Here is a 17,755-nt window from a genome sequence, read left to right on the forward strand (position 1 = left end):
CCACAACCATCTCCCGCTCTCTCATCAACTTATTGTCCAGCAGGCTGTGTTCGCCGGGGTCACTCCAGTAAAGCCCAGCTTCGAGCTCGAGCTACGCTTCTCTACCATTGCAGCATGTTGGGATCGCTTTCCAAATGCTGAAGGCTCTGCCCTGACTGCACCTCTTGGCGTCATTGACATTCCTCGGAGACGATGCGACAATGACTCGGCGCGGCGACGCGAGGCGTCTCAAGTCGGGCGTGTTGACGCGTCCGGTGCTCCAATCCAAGAGAGGAGGTGGAGTCCAGCTCCTTGAACGTCCCATCGCTGTGGGCAGCCCGTATCCACAATCTCCATTCTGAATGCGACACCCCGGCCAAGCTCGACCGACCGACGCACTTCCTCTTGCGCAAACTCACAAACCCCGAAAGTCCCAGTCTTCAGGCACTGTTGAATGAAATATGATGCTCCTCGCGTTCGGCCAACGCGAGGTTGTACTTCCCGATTATCTCGAGCACCATTGATTGCGGACGGGATCCCAATAATAGCTCTGTCGGTGAGCGCTACTCGAGCCTGCAGATGAATCTGTGACGTTGAATCAGTCGGCCTGTACATGACAAATCGATGCATGGTACATCGGTCGCTTACAATGGTGATGAGACGATGAATTTCCCGCAATCGCTGAGATGCTCGGATTGGTAGGTTGCCCACGATCAGGACTGGGCGAAACATGCCTGCGATTCCTATTGCGACTGTCTCGATATCGAAAGACGTGCCACAGCATCCATCGAATGACCCAGTTCTCCTCTTCCACTCGATCGGTGTCTCGGCCCAAGTCGTAAACGACTTTGGTTTCCGGCCGTGCTAAGCGGTATATTCTGAGGATTTCTCGATGAGTGACGGTCTCGCTGATTTGAGCGTTGCTGTACGGCGGTTCGACGTTTGAATTGCCTCGGAGTGAAGGTACAAGCACGTCCTGGCTCTCGGTCATTCTTCTCCGACCTTCTACAGCTTCCTCCTGCCTGATGTCAGCATTTTTGGGGTCAATGCTGCAGTGTGATCGATCTTGACTCACCTTCATCATTGCGTAAACACGGCGGTGGAACTCATTTCTTTCGTCGAGGCCAAGTCGTTCGAAAAATCGAGCTTTAGATTCGCTTTGAGCCAAAGCAGGTCGTGGTGGCGCCATAGGTGGGCAAACTTGAGGAGGTGAGCTTGAAGCACCAAGCACGTGCTTACGCAACACAACACAACAGCAGGAGAGTGGAGGTGCAAAGCTACTGTGGGCGGGAGCTATGCAATATATTGTCTACGGATAACACTCCGTTTCCGCAACGAAGTTGGAGCCCAATCCTTCTATTCCAATGAAATTGCGAACTCTGCCGAGGGATAGGACTTAAGCTTGGAGACTATAATACAGCTGGCATACGACAACCCCAGCGCGGTGGGTGGAACATTCAGAGTCAGGCGGGAAGTCGCCGAGCGTTGGCCTGCAGTCGTTTCCGCAGACTTACTAGGAGTCGGCAAGTACGCATGACAGCAGTCTGCAGAGAAACCTGGTCGACAAAGTCGAGTGCATCCGTGTGCTCGTTGCATAACGACCAGGCCGTAAACGACCAATGCAACATGTGCATGGGCGAGCCGAACCTTCTGCCTCCTCTGACGACCTCCGCCATGTCCAGACAGGCACTAATAAGCGGTCAATGCCATCCCATGCATACATATGTACACCGCGATTTAGCGAGATGGCGGACGGCGGTGATCCCTGAAAACGGGATCTAACTGGTTAAAGCTAGCGTACTGCCTAAAGGAATTATCCGCACCTTTAAAAAGTCTACGTCTAACGCTTTCAAGCTAGCTGCCGCTTACGGGGATTACCCCCGTCCGCCATCTCGCTTAATCGCAGTGTACATTGTACTTCCCACTCCAGGACCAGGTAGCTCTATCAACATGCCGACTTGGTTGGAAGGTTGCCAATTATGGCCATGACACATGATCCCGGTGCGGTTGGCCGGCTCCTGCGCTGCTGCAGGCTGCATCGAAGTACCTCTGTCGGTTTGGCACAACCCATTAATCGACGAATCGCGTTCTTTCTATTATGCTATGCAATAAGTCGCGCCATGCTGTCGGAGGGATGGAAATTAGCGCGTATCAGTGTCTTTGCCGAGTATCTACCGCACTATACAAATTAGGTATAGAATGCGATCCGGTACGAAAGCCTTTCTTACTTCTATCTATTTACGACCTCTTAGTGAGCCTCAAGGTTAAGAGCTAGGCATTTTAGCACTCTCTCGTCTATTCTATTACTACGCTAGTATGCTAAGAGCCTCGAAGCGACTATATAAGCTTACTACGAAGAAGAAGGAAGCCCTCGAAGCCGCCGCTACTAAGAAACAACGACGTGAAGAGCTACTACTATCAAGTGATAGTCTAGAAGAGCCAAATACTAACGACGAGTTGCTAGATTTAACGACTTCTTAGCGCCAAGACTCTATAGAAGTAGATATCGATAAAGACTACGGCTTAGAAGAAGATAAAGACGACGAGAACGAGCGAGAGGTATTCGAATACACTATATAGTAGAACCTATATACGGACAAGTAGAAGGAAGCCTTGCTAAGTAAGTGCTATCCGAGTAAGCTGAGCTACGAGTCGCCTTGTAAGGCCGTAGACTACTAGTTTGACGACTAGCGTAACAAGGCTAATAACCGACTTATATTTAGTCTTAAGAGCGCTACTATTATAGCCTCTACGGACAAGGTAAAGGCTAAGCACTTCTACCGTAGCTCTAGTATAATAGACCTCAATTTTGAGCGCGCATATACTATACTAGCTATCTAGAATAGTTAAGGCAAGAAGGGCCTACGACTTAAGTTTAAACTCGCTATTATAGCTAAGCTAACCGCTGTTGCTAAAGAGCCTGCAACTTAATAACTACGGCGGACTTAATAGGCTTCTTAGAGGCTACGGAATACAGCGACTTAGCAACAGTTAGCTGCCCTACTAGCTAAAGGGCGCTCGGAAGATAATAAAGCGACTCCTAACGACAACAATAGCGACCTAACTAGCTCTCTAACGGACCTACGATACGCCCTTGCTTAGCGCTAGCCCTACAAGAATAGATACTATCTAAACAAGGGTAGATTGTGCTAGTTTAGTAGTCCGGACAGGGCAGAAGACTACTGTAAGATCTATCCGGAAATAGCCGCTAGATAGGTTAAGGGGACTCGAGAGGCTAATCCGGCTAGAAGGCTAACAATCGACGACCCTAGAGCGGCACTAGCATTAAAGATATAGAAGCAACGAGACAAGCAGTTATCTAATCCATTTAGACAGCAAGGCAGTAGTAGTGGTAGTAGACGTGCTATCGTACTAATAACGCTAACTCTAGTAGTAATCTACAACTATTATAGCTAGTCTAATAGCAGGGGTCGTAGAGGCGCTATTTCTAGTCTACCGGCTTCTAGTCTACTAGTTAGACTACAATCAAGTCCAGTTAGTGGCTTAATCGCTTCCTATCAATCTTATACCGCCGATATAGAATTAATAGGCTTCTTTAGCTAGTTGCGTAAAGAGTTGACTAGCAGCTAGAGTGAGCGATACGCCGATATAGCTAATATTAAGCGTGTTTACGAGGAAGGCGACTTCTCACTTAAACAGCTTAGAAGGGTTAAATTGAGCGATTAGGTCCGCTATAGACTTAAGGAAGGCTAATACGCTCGATTTATCGCCGTAGTAGGGCGATATATTAACAAGGAAGTCCGTAAGCAGCGACTTAGTCGTATTAATAAGTCGGACGATAGCCTATTCGTTAGTTAGCTATAGAAGCGCTGTTTCAGTATAGAAGCGAGCTAGAAGCGAGGATTTCCGGATATAGGTCGGCGGCTTGACAGCTAATATTTAGTTTAACTAATGTCGCTTCTTATTCTACTAACACTACGTATTTCTATATAGTATAAATTAGAGGAGCATTAGATAGATATAGTCTCGGCTCTCTATACTTATAGTAATAAAAAACAATGCGTTATAGTATTGCGCTAGTGCCTAGTTAGAGTAGTTGAAATCAGCTTCTTAAGCGTAGACCCGCTAAGCTTAACCGCCGAGCAAAGCCGAGTACTATAGAAGCCGAAATTTCGGTAGTCTCGGCGCAGAGAAAGCGGTAGAAGGTCGCAAATTCCCTAATATATTGCTAATACTATATCTTTACTATATCTGCATATTTTTTAAAACGGACAACGGGAGGTTATTTAGTATAGCTAATAGTGTTATTTCCTACCGAGGAGGGCATATAGACGTGTTATTGTAGTAGTGTAGTAATGCCCTATTAGTCGTTATAGATTCCGGCTTTCTAAGCGGGTTCTCTCCGGACCGCTACTCGATTGCGATACGAATAGCGACCTACTAGCGGCACTAGCTTAAATAATCTCGAGGTAACACTAGCGATAGAAACGGCTTAGAATCCACCGGATTCTAGGCTCTTTAATCGCAATAGCTATCGGTAGCGTATTAGAAGTATATCGATTAGGTATCGCTATAGGTTTAACTAATTCTTTGCAGGTTACCGACAGTTAAGAAGAAGAGGACCTTATACGAGACGCTACTACTATATTACCGACTACTATATCACCGTTAGCTGTCAATTTAAGAGGCTCGTTACTATAGCTAACATTGCTAGATCTATAGTATATAGAAGCAATAATAAAAGAGCAAGCTGCTAATACTGCGCGTACTATTATAGATAAAATAAGGAAGGAGATAGACGAGTTAAGAAGCCGTATTGCTAAGCTAGAGATAATAGTTAGTATGAGTGAGACTATAAAGGAGTAACTACAAGGTCGATATTAGCGATAACCTGCTCGCTAGAACTACGATCTTGCTATTGTTTGAGTATCTAGTTAGTTAATAGCATACCGCATAAATTTGCTAAAGTCTACGAAGCAATTAGCCTCGTTGATATGCTTCTTAACCTATGCCTTAAGTACGTTAAATAACAACTTAATAGGGTTGAAGTCTAGCGAATACGGAGGCAGGTGTCGAAGGTAGACACCTGCCGCCGCTACGATATCCTTTATACGCTAAGTGCGGTAGATTGACGCGTTATCTATAACAATAAATATACTAGGCTCTATTTGAGGCAGTACTGTATGCTATAACTATGCCTCGAAGATCTCCGCGGTAATAGAACCTTAGTGGATAATAGTGCCATTAAGATAACTATTAACTAATATAGCCGGCAGGACACTCTATCGCTTTAACCTTACCGCCGACCCTTCTTTAAAGATAGGGCGGTTAACTGGACCGTATCTATATTTCCGCTATCTAGTACGCTCGTTAGAGGCGCTCTTATCGACATACACTACCTTATACGCCGGCATAGCTATTTGCCTTATTTTAAAGTCGTCTCGAAGGTCCTAGTTCTGTTCCGCCGCAAACCGTATCGCTTTCTTCCTCGTCTAGCTACGCCTCTTTAGTACTCGCGATACCGTCGACTAGCTAATAACAACGTCGTATTCGTCGTATAGATACTATACTACCTCGTCTTAGTAGGCATACGGTCGGTCGTTAAGGAATTCGAAGATGCGCTATAGAAACAGGTAGATTAGTTAAACTGCGATCGTACGCGCTAGGCGATACGATACTACCTACATCCTTAAAGATTAGCAATAGCGACCGTAGACGACCTAACCTCGCAAGGTCTTTAATATAGAATATACTAAATAGGCGATAATTGTTATAGATCTTGTCGATACTGCGCCTAGCGATATTTAGCAGGTTAGAGATAGCGATATTAGATAACTCGCCCTCGTCGAATAGGCGTTTAATCTCATTAAGCTAATAGTCTAGTAACCGCGCTATTAACAACACCTTCGAGGGGTGTATACTATAGAAATAGCGACGACGAGGTATAGTATCATTTTAGAAGAGAAGTAGGAAACCGCTAAGAAGCTAATTCTATGCTAATTATAGTGCAGCCACACCACAGTAAATTCTATAGTCCTCCGAGCGCATAGCGCGACATATTGCATAGCGTAATACACTCATTGATTTGTTTAATCAAAGCTGCGACTGGATGATGAACCCCTTGCTGCCAGAAGCTCTTATCTACCAAGCTAGCAGCGGCTGGAGCTCTACACTCGGTAAGTTTACCACGATCGCACGAGTACATACTTTTCGAGCATTTCCGTAGACCGCCTAGGAGGCCAGGAGCGAGCACACACCCTGGATCCTCGCTAAGATGGAATACCCACCAAAGACTGGCCATGGCCAGGGTGATGAAGTGAGCAAATTGCAGCGCGCGCGCGAAAGCAGAGGGCGCATGCCGTTCGTTCGTTCTCAATGATTCAGGCAATGAATGATGGGCTTCAACTTCGGCTCGCGTAGGTTTTGGCCTGACTCAGTGACTTCACAGTACAGTATCGATCAGCGCAGAATCAACCATGTTTCACACTGACTCTCCCAAATGCCGTGACATGACATGAATAATGCCTAAGTCACGTCGATATGATCAATGCTTTGCTGTGCTACAGTATACAGTATCATACTGGAACAGCAACGACATACATACCAGCTCGGTCGGAAGTTCAGGTTGGATGTTGCAGGGCTTCCGTCACAACCAAGTGTGTGTGCATGCCCGACAGGCCTACGATGTCTTGCGTTGCACGATCGCACTGGTCGTACAGTCGACGCCGAACATGTCCTTGCCATGCCATGCCATGCCTGTGGGCCGGGGTTGCAACGGCTTTGACGCTGCGCTGCGCTGCGCTGCCTCATCAGCACTTCGAAAAATATATAGTCTCATCAGACTCAGCGCCGACAGCGGTCGAACGCCACCCGCCAGGATGCAGCGTCGCTTCGCAGCCTCGTTTTATGGAGCTGTGCTGTCACCGCGCGGCGCCGGCGCGCGCCTTCCACACAACCACAGCAGCTCTAATTATTATTACAGCTACCAGACGGACCGCAGGCAATGCACAGCCCACGTGGAATGGATATCATATCGCCGCCTCGGTTGCGCACAGCAAGAGGCGGGGCGGGGCGGGAATAGCACAGCACAACCCAAGACAATAAATAATATTGGCGTCGCGACGCTCGTCCACACCGCCGCCTCCTGCCTCCTGGCTCGCCTCCCCGTGCCAGTGCCAGTGCCAGTGCCAGTGCCAGCGCGCTATCGACTCTCGAGCTATATCGTGCCTGGGGAGCTAATAGCCGGTACCTGCTGGGCACCGCACACCGCGACGTGCGACGTGCGTCTCCGGGGGCCTCTGTGCGAAATGCCTGGTCTTCGAAACGGTGCCACTGGCCAGCCCAGCATTGCCTGAGTCAGGGTGTCCTGCAGAGCCTTGGAAAGTGAGATGACGTGGTGTTCTCTGACAAAACTCTGTCGGTACCTGCTCCAGGGACATCCTACTCTGCCGACCGCCAGATGGTTGTCCAATTTCGCGGAACACCTCTTCATTCCCCAGCCACCAGGTCGCGATCAAGGAAGGCAGAGCCCGTGTTACACCGACTCGTTCTCAACCACGCCAGGAAGCACAATTGAGCCTCGCGACACAATCCAAGTCTCACATACGCTCTCGGATCAACCAGAGCGCTGAAGTTGAGCTCCCTTGTACCTACCCCGGCAATAGCGCGCCATGCCGCGGGGACCTCACTGTCCACCAGGAATATCCGCGTCCATTCCATGAACGCCAACGTGCCTTTCCGTAAGTAATTGTGCGCGTGAGCACGAAAAGAGTGTGGTACTTCTCTCCCACGACGACGGTCTCACCGCAAAGATCCTCAGTGCAGTGCAGCTTCTGCAACCTGGTGAGGTCAATGAGGTGTCTCGTTACCGATCACTCGGGATACCGATAGGCATTGGTGATCCGAATAAAAGCCGGCAGGAAGTGCAACACTGAGCCGCCGCCTCGGAGAGTCGGAGGAAGTATTGACGAAAGCTCTTCGCATGCATATCATCGTTTCTGTGGAGTCGGAAGGCCTGGGATTGGGCTTCGGCTGCGCACCTTATGGATACAATCGCCTTTTTGAGCTCTGGTAGTACCCGGGACAGCGGACAGTCAGCACACAGTTTATTTCTCATGTCACACAAGCAACCTGGATGTGTACGTTGCATTTGTGAGCCGTGGGGCATGCCAACATCCACAGACCCGATCTGCGACAAGGGAGTCTAGAGGGGGATTCTTGAAACGAAAATTGGTCCTGGAAATCACCCGACTGGCTCGTCAACCCACCTACTAACCATGAAGGGAATTTCTGGACTGCAGGCGCCCTCATCAAGCCCACTTTGAAGCGGCGCATCAACCGAATGAGCCTCTTCTTCCTTACCTGTCCTGCATCCGAACGAAGCCGCCCTTGACTAGAAGTACAGCTGCAACAGATCTTCGATTCAGGCGGCCATCAGCCTAGCTTCCTTGCAGTCACTCCTGCGCGTGAAGTGCAGTGAGATTATTGGAACGAGCAGCTGGATCCGCCCTGGCCAGTCGTAGATGCACATCGGTCTGCGCGAGAGGGTTTCCTCCCTCACTTCTCATGGTGAAGCTTGAAGCAATCCGCGGGACACCGCCAGTGGCCTAGAGGGTGCTGCTACTTCTCTAACTGCTAGGGGCGTCAACCCGAGGTGATCCTGGCCCACTGGGACGCTACGCGCGCGAAATCCTGGTATGAGATCGACCATACAAGACAGGCACAGGGAGCGTTGCAGCGATTCGCGGCTCGTGGTGATTCTCGTTTCCTGCGCCTTGGACTTGTTTACATTGGATCGAAATTCTGTCCAAGTCTGCCTTACCTCTTTCTTGTGCGCGCGAGTTGTCCTGCACTGATGTGACTACGCACAGGCTCTAACGGCGACTCAATAATCGCTCTTGAAGTTGAGCTAGTGCAAGAAAACTCATCAAGCTTCAAGCTTGTCAATTGTATGTACACCTCACGACAGGGGCTTCCAATACATGGATAATCACTCCCGAAGAGATTGGCTGCATACGCAATAGACCTCTTCGGTAAGTCCCAATACACCAGACGGGATTCGCCGGCTCCCTCTTACAACAACCATCTCGATCGGATAAGTTCAACAGCAGGCCTCGAGCTGAAGCAATCGGATCGCTGCGTAAGCAGAAATGCAGCAACTGCCCCAACCGAGCACATCTTCTGTATTAGACGATTGCTAGCGGAAGGACGTCGTTCGCTGCGTCAAGGCTGTTTCTGGGCCCTCTGCTCCTCCTCGTAGTGGCACTAGTACTCGGCCGAGCTTACTTCTGTCGGATGCGGTTTGTGCCTCTGATGAGACTCCCCGCTTCGAAATCTGCTTGACCGCTAGTTGGTGATGCTTTTCGCATCTTCATTCCCAGGCGGTCTCGCTACTCGCTACGGCTTCCCGAAAGTGTGTCTCCGCAGCGCGTCGTGAAAGAGTCTGGATCATCAGAGACCGGTGTATTAACTCCGATAACAACTGAGGTTTATATGCCGACCTGTGCATGGGAGCGCTGCCGACGACTGGACAACCACAAGCATTGGAGCTCGATCTGTCTGGGTGGTTGACCATGGTCAAGCTACACCTCCTGGTCACGCGCTGGCACTTCATCATGGGTGTGAATTCTCGATCATACACCGCTCCCTCTTTCGGACAGGCAAGCACGACATACATAATCGTGATGGATGTGATAGAGCAAGCTCTCCCAGAGAAGTAGCAATGGAGGCCGATGGCACTTTCCTTCCAGTAGTGGCCCCGCGAAGAGCACTTGCTGCCAAGATGCTTGGAATGACGTCGCTCTGGGGAAGGGAAGCGCAACCTCGTGCGGCACCATGTTACTCCAGAACACCATGTCTACCTCCACACCTACACACTTCACACTCCTCGTATCCGTCGGCCGGCAAGCTTGCAGCGGCGCTTTGAGTGCGCAGACTGATCCATCTAGGCAACATGCTTTCACCTGCAGCAGAGTACATCCGCACCCACTTTAGCAGTCCTTGTCCGATACGAGACCCCGGAAGCGAAACCTACTCGGCACCTGGCAACTTTAATGTCGGCAAAGATACACTGCACCAGAAAGCTCCACGTCGGCGACGGCCCAGATTGCCCAGATTGGATTCGTCAGAGGCCACGCCGAGCGAAAGCAGCTCGCTGTTCGATGCGCATCCGATCGAAACGGCGCGTGACACGTCGACCTTCTCGGACGAAGGCTCAAGCCAAGATGGAGAAGGTGCTTCTCTTGATGACATTCACGGCGATGTGCTGACGGCAACAGGCGATCAATACACAAGTCCACACCTGAAAGACCGCGCGCTGGGCACCAAGTTGTCTACCATCACCGAGCAGAAGAGCATACGAACATTGGGCACGGCCCATCCGAACTTGGCTTGTGAAAGGCGTGTTGTCACTGTACAGCCTAAAGTTACTCGGAAATACTCCAACCATGACCGTCGAGCACTTTCCGTCGACGAAAATGCCCTTGCACGGCCCCATCGAGGTAGTGATGTATCAACGGCGACGTCGCACACCTCGGAACTTCTGAGGCTACGCAATGCTCCTGAGCTTCACCCCACGAGACCCTTGCTATCACCACCGAAAAGAGAGCCGACTCCTGCAGGAATACCTCCATGGCCTCCGACAGACGGCCAGAATGCGCGGCCAAGCACGACATCTCTGAGAAGGTCACTATCGCAATTGTCTCAGGTAACTCTTCCACGAAAGTCATCTTGAGTCGCGTGAGTTCACATTCAAAGTACTTCCAACAGGGCCCATCGAATGGGCTTTCATTGAGAAGTATATTGTGTCTCCGGGGGCGCCAAGAAGAGCGCAGACGTCCATGGCGCCCTCCAGCAAGCGGACATGCGACTCGTCGATTCGAGGCGCTCGAATCTCATCCTTTCGTTTCTGGGTCGATTAACAGAACTGATAAGACTGGCGTTCGCTCGCCAGTGACCTCACCATGCCAGAGATCTCTCAGGTATGCTGCTGGATACTGCGTACCGGTCTCGCCCAGGAGACTTTCCGCAACAGCAGGCCGACGCTCAGCTACGTTGCCAGTATCGACCACTTCGATAAGAACGACAGAAATCGTCCGGAGATTTCCATCGCCACCTCGACCACCTGCATGGTCGCTATTTCCACGACAATCAGGACACAATGCTGCGATCGATGTGTCACCAGCGCCGGAACAGGAGCAGCGAGTGTACTCGCATACGCCGGTCGTGCATGGCTCTGCTGTGAATATGCAAAATCGCACTGCCCTCAACCGGCAATTAAGGGAGTCGTCCGGGAATACTTGCGCGCAAGCCTCCACGCACCCATCACACCTCGACTTTGGCTTCATCGGCCAGAAACTTTGCAAGCACCGACTGATGCGCCTCCGACATCAAAACCATGCCTCAGCTCCACATGGACAAACGCAGCTACCAGGGCAAGCTCTCCACCCTGCCATGACATTGGACGGCGCTTCGAACCATGCCCAACCACTCCGAGAGATGCCGCCGTCTGCCTTCCAAGACCATGCCCCCGTCGGACAACCCAATCCAGCTACCCGTGACATCCCCGTCTCAAATTCCCTGCAAGAACGTGACACGGGCTTGCCAACTACAACCACATTCCATCAGACATCACCCACAAGTAGCACGACGTTCCACGTCCAACCCAATCTTCGCCGTGCCGCCACTTTCGATACCGTGCGCACCGATATCACCGACTCGTTCCAGGGACGTGCTTAGCTAGTGCGTCGCCGCAACGAACGTGGCACATGGCGTCACCGTATGGCCCAGACGACATGTTAGCAATGTGAAGTCGAGGCTGCGCCCAAGGGGTTTTGGAACAAGTTTAATGCTGCGTTGCAGTATACGTGCTTGTGTCATTATCGCGGTTATGATGATGACGAGGATCCTTATTGGAGGGGTATGAGTGAGGTTGGTTTAGTCTTGTCTATTGCGCGCTTACTTTGGGTGTTGCTGACTTATTTGTGATAGAGAGTGAAGTATCGGGAGAGGCAGCGGAATGCTGCTGGTGATGCTGCTGGGACGGTGGGTGGAGAGACGGTTATTGGAGGTACTGGACTTGGAGAGCGACGGTGAGGAGGGTTTGAGGTTATTGATTCTTTGAGTAATTGGACTGCCCTATACATAGATGGACTTACCTAATGCATACGTGCTTTTTTGGAATCTTGTCACTTGACTCAATTAAGTGACTGATCCAATCTTGATGTTCGCACTAACCTTCGCTCATGGGTGACATTCACACTACTGCTGCTATGGGGACGACCTTCCACTCCAGCAGGTAGTGTAGTCTTTCCCCCCTAGCTTGTCAAAGGTATTCACGCTTCCTCCTCAGCATCAACAATCTCAATACCCCCATCCCCTCACCAATCTCCTTCCCATTTCCCCTCCCCCTCCCTCCTCTCAATTCCCTCCCTCACTCAATCCGTTTTCTTCTGCGAGGCAGAGTTCGCATTTACATTGAAACCCCCAGATTCTGGCGAATGCTTGTTGTTTTTCTTCTCGTGAGGCGTATTCTCCGTATGAGATTGTGATTTCCTCGCGAGGCTCGATGTCTCGATTGGCGCGCAACACCACGAGGTCGCCGATGATGCTCTTCTCGGTGTTTGGGATGCAGGAGTGGTTGATGTGGGAAGTTTGGCTCCAGAGACCCGAGCCGTGATCGGTTGAGACTGGGAATGGCGTAGGACAGGCGATGGCGTTGGTCTGCCAGATTTCGTGCAGGTGGAAGATGTCGATGATGGGGTTGCCATCGATGAGTTCCGATGGAGATGGTGCTGGGATGGAAGCAGAATGCAGATCGAAGATTTTGGCTCGAGCTTTGGGGTTCTTGAGTATGTATCTTGCGAGGTCCTTGTGAGGCGCTCCACGAGTGTCTTCGGTGATCATGTTGCGGCCAATGTCGATTTTGATCGCGGTGTAGGCTTGGGGCTCGTGGTTGTACGTGACGAAGGTGGCCTTCTCTACTAGAACAATGTCGCCCATTGCGATCTTCGTGGTGGCAAAGAGGCCTCGTCCACGTCCAGGGCTTGGTCGAAGCTCTACTCGTCGAAGATAGCTTCCGATGTCAACACGCGGTTGTGCTTTTGAAAGTTCGCTGGCGATCTTGTCGAAGTCATAGCTCTTCAGATCGAGCTCTTCAACGTCATCTTGGTATTCCTCCTCAATCTTTTGTGATGTCTTTTCGGTCGGAACAGTGCTGGATAGGCGCCAGACAAGTGGCACGCGCTCGTCTTGCAGAGGAAGCACCACCAAGTCACTCGGATGAGACACTTTAATCCGTGGCCTGCCTGTGATATCGACTTTGCAGTAAGGCTGCTTGATAGCGAAGACGGCATTGGGTGGGATTTCCTCATCGCCAGGAAAGTTGAATCCATCGAAGAGCAGGAAGTCAACATCATCGTCTTCGTCCTCGATGCCGTATGTGCCTCCTACTGCTGCGCTCCAGACTGGGCCAATGCGGCGCACAATCAGCGCCCTGCCGACGTGGTGGACTTCGAGGAGCAGATCAGAGATCTTGATGATCTTGAGATCGTCAAGAGGTGCGGCGCATGCGGGATATGGCTTGTCGACAATGAAGGCCTTGACGCCAGGTTCTGGTGGCGCTTTCGATGCTGCTTCCAGAAGCTCGAGCAGTTCGGTACGGCTCATCGCCGCTGTCATTTCGTCGCAGCCTCGCGGCTTGCCCTGCAAAGTCGGAGTGAGCTGCTGCAGGCGATTGTAAGCCTCGCGACATTGATCGAGCACTGCCTGCTTCTCCTGTCGATCTTCCCACGACTCAATCATGTTGGCGACTGCTTGAAATGATTGAGGTTATTGGGGGTGACGGCGATGTAGGATGAGCAGAGTCGTTGTCGAAATTGAGTCGATGTATGAGTGTTTGCTTGAGGTGGGGCGGAATGGCGCGTTCACATGCAAGACTCCGCTTCTCACATGTCACTTTGAAGCTCACCTTAGGAAAGCCATAGGGAAATGGCGGACGAGCAGTCACGAGCCTCAATTGCGAGATATCTGCAAACATCCACAGCCCTCACATCGCCATCGAAGTGCTGTTCACTCAAGCCCCTTCCCTTCCTTCAACAACTGCACACCATCCTCCCTCAACTTAAACTTCTGAATCTTGCCACTGGCCGTCTTAGGATAATCCTCAACCCAGAACACATACTTCGGCACCAGATGTCCACTCAATTTCTCTCTCACCCACTCCCTCGCCTCCTGAGCAGTAATACCCATCCCATGATGTTTAATCACAAACGCAGCAACAACTTCACCATACTTCTCATCCGGAAGCCCAACGACACTCACGTCAGAAACGCAATCGTGTGCCAAAAGACAGTTTTCGATTTCCAAAGGATGAATGTTTTCTCCGCCTCGGATTATGATGTCCTTGATTCGACCCGTGATGGACACGTAGCCTTCCTCGTCCATGCTCGCTTCATCACCGGTTAACATCCAAAGCTTGTTTGGATCGTTGGGGTCGGGGATCATTGCTTCAGCGGTTTTCTTTGGGTCACCCCAGTATTCTTTCATGAGTAGGTAGCCGGAGACTGCAAGCTCGCCTCGCTCACCGACATTGAGAATTTTGCTGTGGTCGAAAGGATCAAGTACCTTGGCTTCAACGTGCGGCTGGAGCTTGCCAACAGTCTCGATCCGCTTTTGCATCGGATCGTTGGTCTTGGTCATGCAACTCACAGGGCTGGTCTCAGTCATACCGTAGCCGATGGTCAACTCTGTCAAGTTGAGGACCTTGTGAAGTTTCCTCATGAGTTCTTGCGGAACACTGCTGCCAGCTGCGATGCCTGTTCTGAGATATTGGAGGCCTTCACGTGGCACGGTTCCATCAGCGATAAGCTCGAGTTCGGCCAAGAACATCGTTGCTACGCCATACAATGCCGTGCCCTTATACTCTTGCACAGCTTTTAATGATGCCAGAGGGTCGAATGCTTCTGTCGGGAAGACAATTGAAGATCCATGAGTTGCTGTCGCCATGTATCCAAGAATACTTCCGAAGCAGTGAAATAGCGGAGGAGGACAGACAACTACGTCTTCTGGAGTAAGAAGCATGCGGTCTCCAATCTGAGCGCCATTATTCAAAATCGAGTAATGCGAAAGGCAGGCAGCTTTCGGCATCGACGTGGTCCCGCTCGTGAATTGAATGTTGACAACTTCATCCTTTTGTAACCCCTTATCACCAATCGATTGCCTTGACCCATCCTGCACTGCTTCAAAGGGTACTGTAGCCGACAGAGTCTTGGGGTCAACTCGTCCTTGGGAGTTATCCACAAGCACGATCTCGCGCAGAGAAGGACAGAGTTCTGACTCTAGCTTCTTGCCGCCAATTCCGGGTGCTATGTGTGCCAAGATCTCACTATTGTTCCTTGGATCCTTTCGTATGAGATGCGTTTCCGTCCCGATGATCAGATGCGAGGTCTGCAGATGGTTCAAGGCGCTGACAACTTGACTCGCATTGAAGCTCGGATTCAGCGGGTTCAAGATGGCACCGAGCTTGAAGAGGGCATAAGTTGCTGTCGCGAACTCAATGTTGTTGCCCAGAGAAACCGACACTCTATCACCCTTCTTTACACCAATGCTCTGCAGACCGCGTGCCAGAGCATTGGATCTTTGATCCAGCTCATCATAGGTCAACGTCGTTCGCTGATGTCGTGTCGAGACCCTGTGCCATCTTTTAATGCTTGCTCTTCATTCGTAGCCTGCTCTCGACAACATTGCTAATCTGATTGGGAGGACGTACGCTGGCCGGTCGCCATACTGTGATACGATCGAAGCGAAATGTTCAGGTACGGTCTGTTCGAGCAGCGGAGGCTATGAGGCCGAACCTTGTCAGGTTAATCTGTGTCTTGCTGCTGTGGGTGCATACATACCTCACTGGGACCTCGGTCGTATGCTTTCGTTAGCAAGCCCCGTCTGAATGTACTCTTCGGCCACTGGGATAGAACCCTCCGGCTACCCAAAGTCCGAAGAAACATGCCACTGGCAGAGCTTCATGAAGCTGTCTGGGCAGTCTGTATTGCACAAAGTCAGTGGTCTCAGGCACATGGCAGGGCCACGCTCAACTTAATATAAAGGTGCGGTATTGGGATCCGCTTGAGCGGAGAGCTGTTGCCAGGATATGTGGGGGCAATGGGGCCAATGCGGATCGGATGAACTCACAGCCAAGACAAACATCCGCCAGCCACGGGAATAAAGCCCGCATCCTTTTGCAGAGGTAGCATTGCTGTCTCGATAACAATACCAGATGTCTCTCTGGGCTTGATAAAATTTGCTGCTCTGAAATATGTAGCAGACCGTGCCTCTTCGGCATTTGCAAATTGCGTCAAACTGACATGCTCCGCTCCACCATCCAAGAGTCGTACAACAAACGAATATGACCGCCTCGTTCGCCATGCCAGTGGGCCGTTCATCAATCATAAAACCATACGCCATGCTCAATCTCATGCAGTTAATGGATCATAATGCAATAGTTGAGGACTGTCGAAGTGTGCAGCAAATATCATGGGCATCTCGAGATCAGAAGTCGACGAACATCTTTTCGTACTTCTCGTACATCTCCTAATGATGGTGTCAGTTGTGTGGTCTCCATATTTCCGGTGGACATACCTTTGTGTACGGCTCTTTCTTCTCGGGCTCAGCGTCGTATTCGTCAAAGTTTCTGGTATCGTCCGGCGCTCTCAGATGCGGTACGATGGGGCCTTGCATCTTTCGATGATATAGGTCGTCCCAGTTGATGTTCTTAAACCAAGGGTGCTTCTTCACTAATGAAGCGCCGCCCTTCATGTTCCCGAGTCTCTTGGTCACATCTACCGTACAGAGTCCGGCGATGATATCGCGCGCGTCCTTCGACATAGCGCTTGGGTATCGAACTTTGCCTTCTACAATTTGCTCGTAAATCTTCATCGGATTTTGATCCCAGAATGGCGGTTGTCCAACCAGGAATTCGTAGATCAGAATGCCGAAAGCCCACCAGTCGACAGCTGTGCCATGACCGGTGTTCCTGATCACTTCAGGTGCAAGGTATTCGGGTGTGCCGCACAAGGTGTATGTCTCTCCTGTCGTTTTGTCAGTACCCAAGACGTGGCCATTGGTATGTCTTGGAGGCGCACTGTTCTCTATTTTCTTTGCAAAGCCAAAATCAACAAGCTTCAAATGTCCCTCAGCATCAATTAGTATGTTCTCAGGTTTCAGGTCCCGATACGCGACACCTTCGCGTTCGTGAAGGAACTCCAGTATCAAGACAATCTCGGCGGCGTAGAATTGGGAGGTAGGTTCGTTAAATCGTCGTGCTCGTCGCAGATAGGAAAAGACCTCGCCTCCGGGGCAGTAATCCAGAAGCATATACAAAGTCTCCTGGTCTTGGAAACTGGCGACCATGGTGGTAATGAAAGGGTGCCCAGCAACGGCGGCGAGTACATTGCGCTCGTTTCGAACGTGCTCGACCTGCTTCAGACGAATGACATCGGGCTTGCGTAGAATCTTCAATGCGAAGACCTTGTTGTTGTCGCGCTCTTTGCGATTGGCGAGCTTAACCAACCACACTCGCGCAAAAGTGCCTGTACCAAGAGTCTTGACGAGCTCAAAGTCGTCCTTGCGCAAATGTTTGCTCGAGTGTCCTATCGGCTTCTTCTGCGGATCGATCACAATCTCGTCCGGCTCCAGTGGCCGCTTCTCAGCTTCCCACTCGGCCAACTTCGTCTTCTCCTCCTCCCGGGCCTTCGCGTCAGAGCCGCTGCTCGTGCTTGATCGGTGAAAATGTGATGTGATATTGTGCATCACTGCCGGCGCC

The 17,755-nt window shown here is 50.8% G+C and overlaps 5 protein-coding genes across 5 annotated transcripts; 1 reads left to right on the plus strand and 4 right to left on the minus strand.

Moving 5' to 3' along the window:
- Positions 1–577: 577 nt before the first annotated feature.
- Positions 578–1,168, minus strand: MYCFIDRAFT_41768 (uncharacterized protein; the record flags this gene model as incomplete). The annotated part of the gene is made up of 2 exons (XM_007926027.1): positions 578–997; positions 1,073–1,168. The coding sequence occupies 2 exons, from the start codon at positions 1,166–1,168 to the stop codon at positions 578–580; spliced, it is 516 nt and encodes a 171-aa protein (XP_007924218.1).
- A 9,507-nt stretch (positions 1,169–10,675) lies between these two features.
- Positions 10,676–12,118, plus strand: MYCFIDRAFT_211056 (uncharacterized protein). Its single transcript, XM_007927416.1, has 2 exons — positions 10,676–11,868; positions 11,929–12,118. The coding sequence occupies exon 1, from the start codon at positions 10,902–10,904 to the stop codon at positions 11,496–11,498; it is 597 nt and encodes a 198-aa protein (XP_007925607.1). The 5' UTR covers positions 10,676–10,901; the 3' UTR covers positions 11,499–11,868; positions 11,929–12,118.
- A 239-nt stretch (positions 12,119–12,357) lies between these two features.
- On the minus strand, positions 12,358–13,740 carry MYCFIDRAFT_83145 (uncharacterized protein; the record flags this gene model as incomplete). Its single annotated transcript, XM_007926196.1, has 1 exon — positions 12,358–13,740. One exon carries the CDS (start codon positions 13,738–13,740, stop codon positions 12,358–12,360), a length of 1,383 nt encoding a protein of 460 aa, XP_007924387.1.
- Positions 13,741–13,934: 194 nt separating this feature from the next.
- Positions 13,935–15,983, minus strand: MYCFIDRAFT_53212 (uncharacterized protein). Its single transcript, XM_007926102.1, has 3 exons — positions 15,837–15,983; positions 15,707–15,777; positions 13,935–15,628 (listed from the first exon to the last, which is right to left on the minus strand). The coding sequence occupies exons 1-3, from the start codon at positions 15,939–15,941 to the stop codon at positions 14,008–14,010; spliced, it is 1,797 nt and encodes a 598-aa protein (XP_007924293.1). The 5' UTR covers positions 15,942–15,983; the 3' UTR covers positions 13,935–14,007.
- A 499-nt stretch (positions 15,984–16,482) lies between these two features.
- On the minus strand, positions 16,483–17,742 carry MYCFIDRAFT_41888 (uncharacterized protein; the record flags this gene model as incomplete). The annotated part of the gene is made up of 3 exons (XM_007926038.1): positions 16,483–16,524; positions 16,573–17,021; positions 17,076–17,742. The coding sequence occupies 3 exons, from the start codon at positions 17,740–17,742 to the stop codon at positions 16,483–16,485; spliced, it is 1,158 nt and encodes a 385-aa protein (XP_007924229.1).
- Positions 17,743–17,755: the final 13 nt, after the last annotated feature.

Source organism: Pseudocercospora fijiensis, assembly GCF_000340215.1.
Source record: "Pseudocercospora fijiensis CIRAD86 unplaced genomic scaffold MYCFIscaffold_3, whole genome shotgun sequence".
NCBI classification, from domain to species: Eukaryota; Fungi; Ascomycota; class Dothideomycetes; order Mycosphaerellales; family Mycosphaerellaceae; genus Pseudocercospora; species Pseudocercospora fijiensis.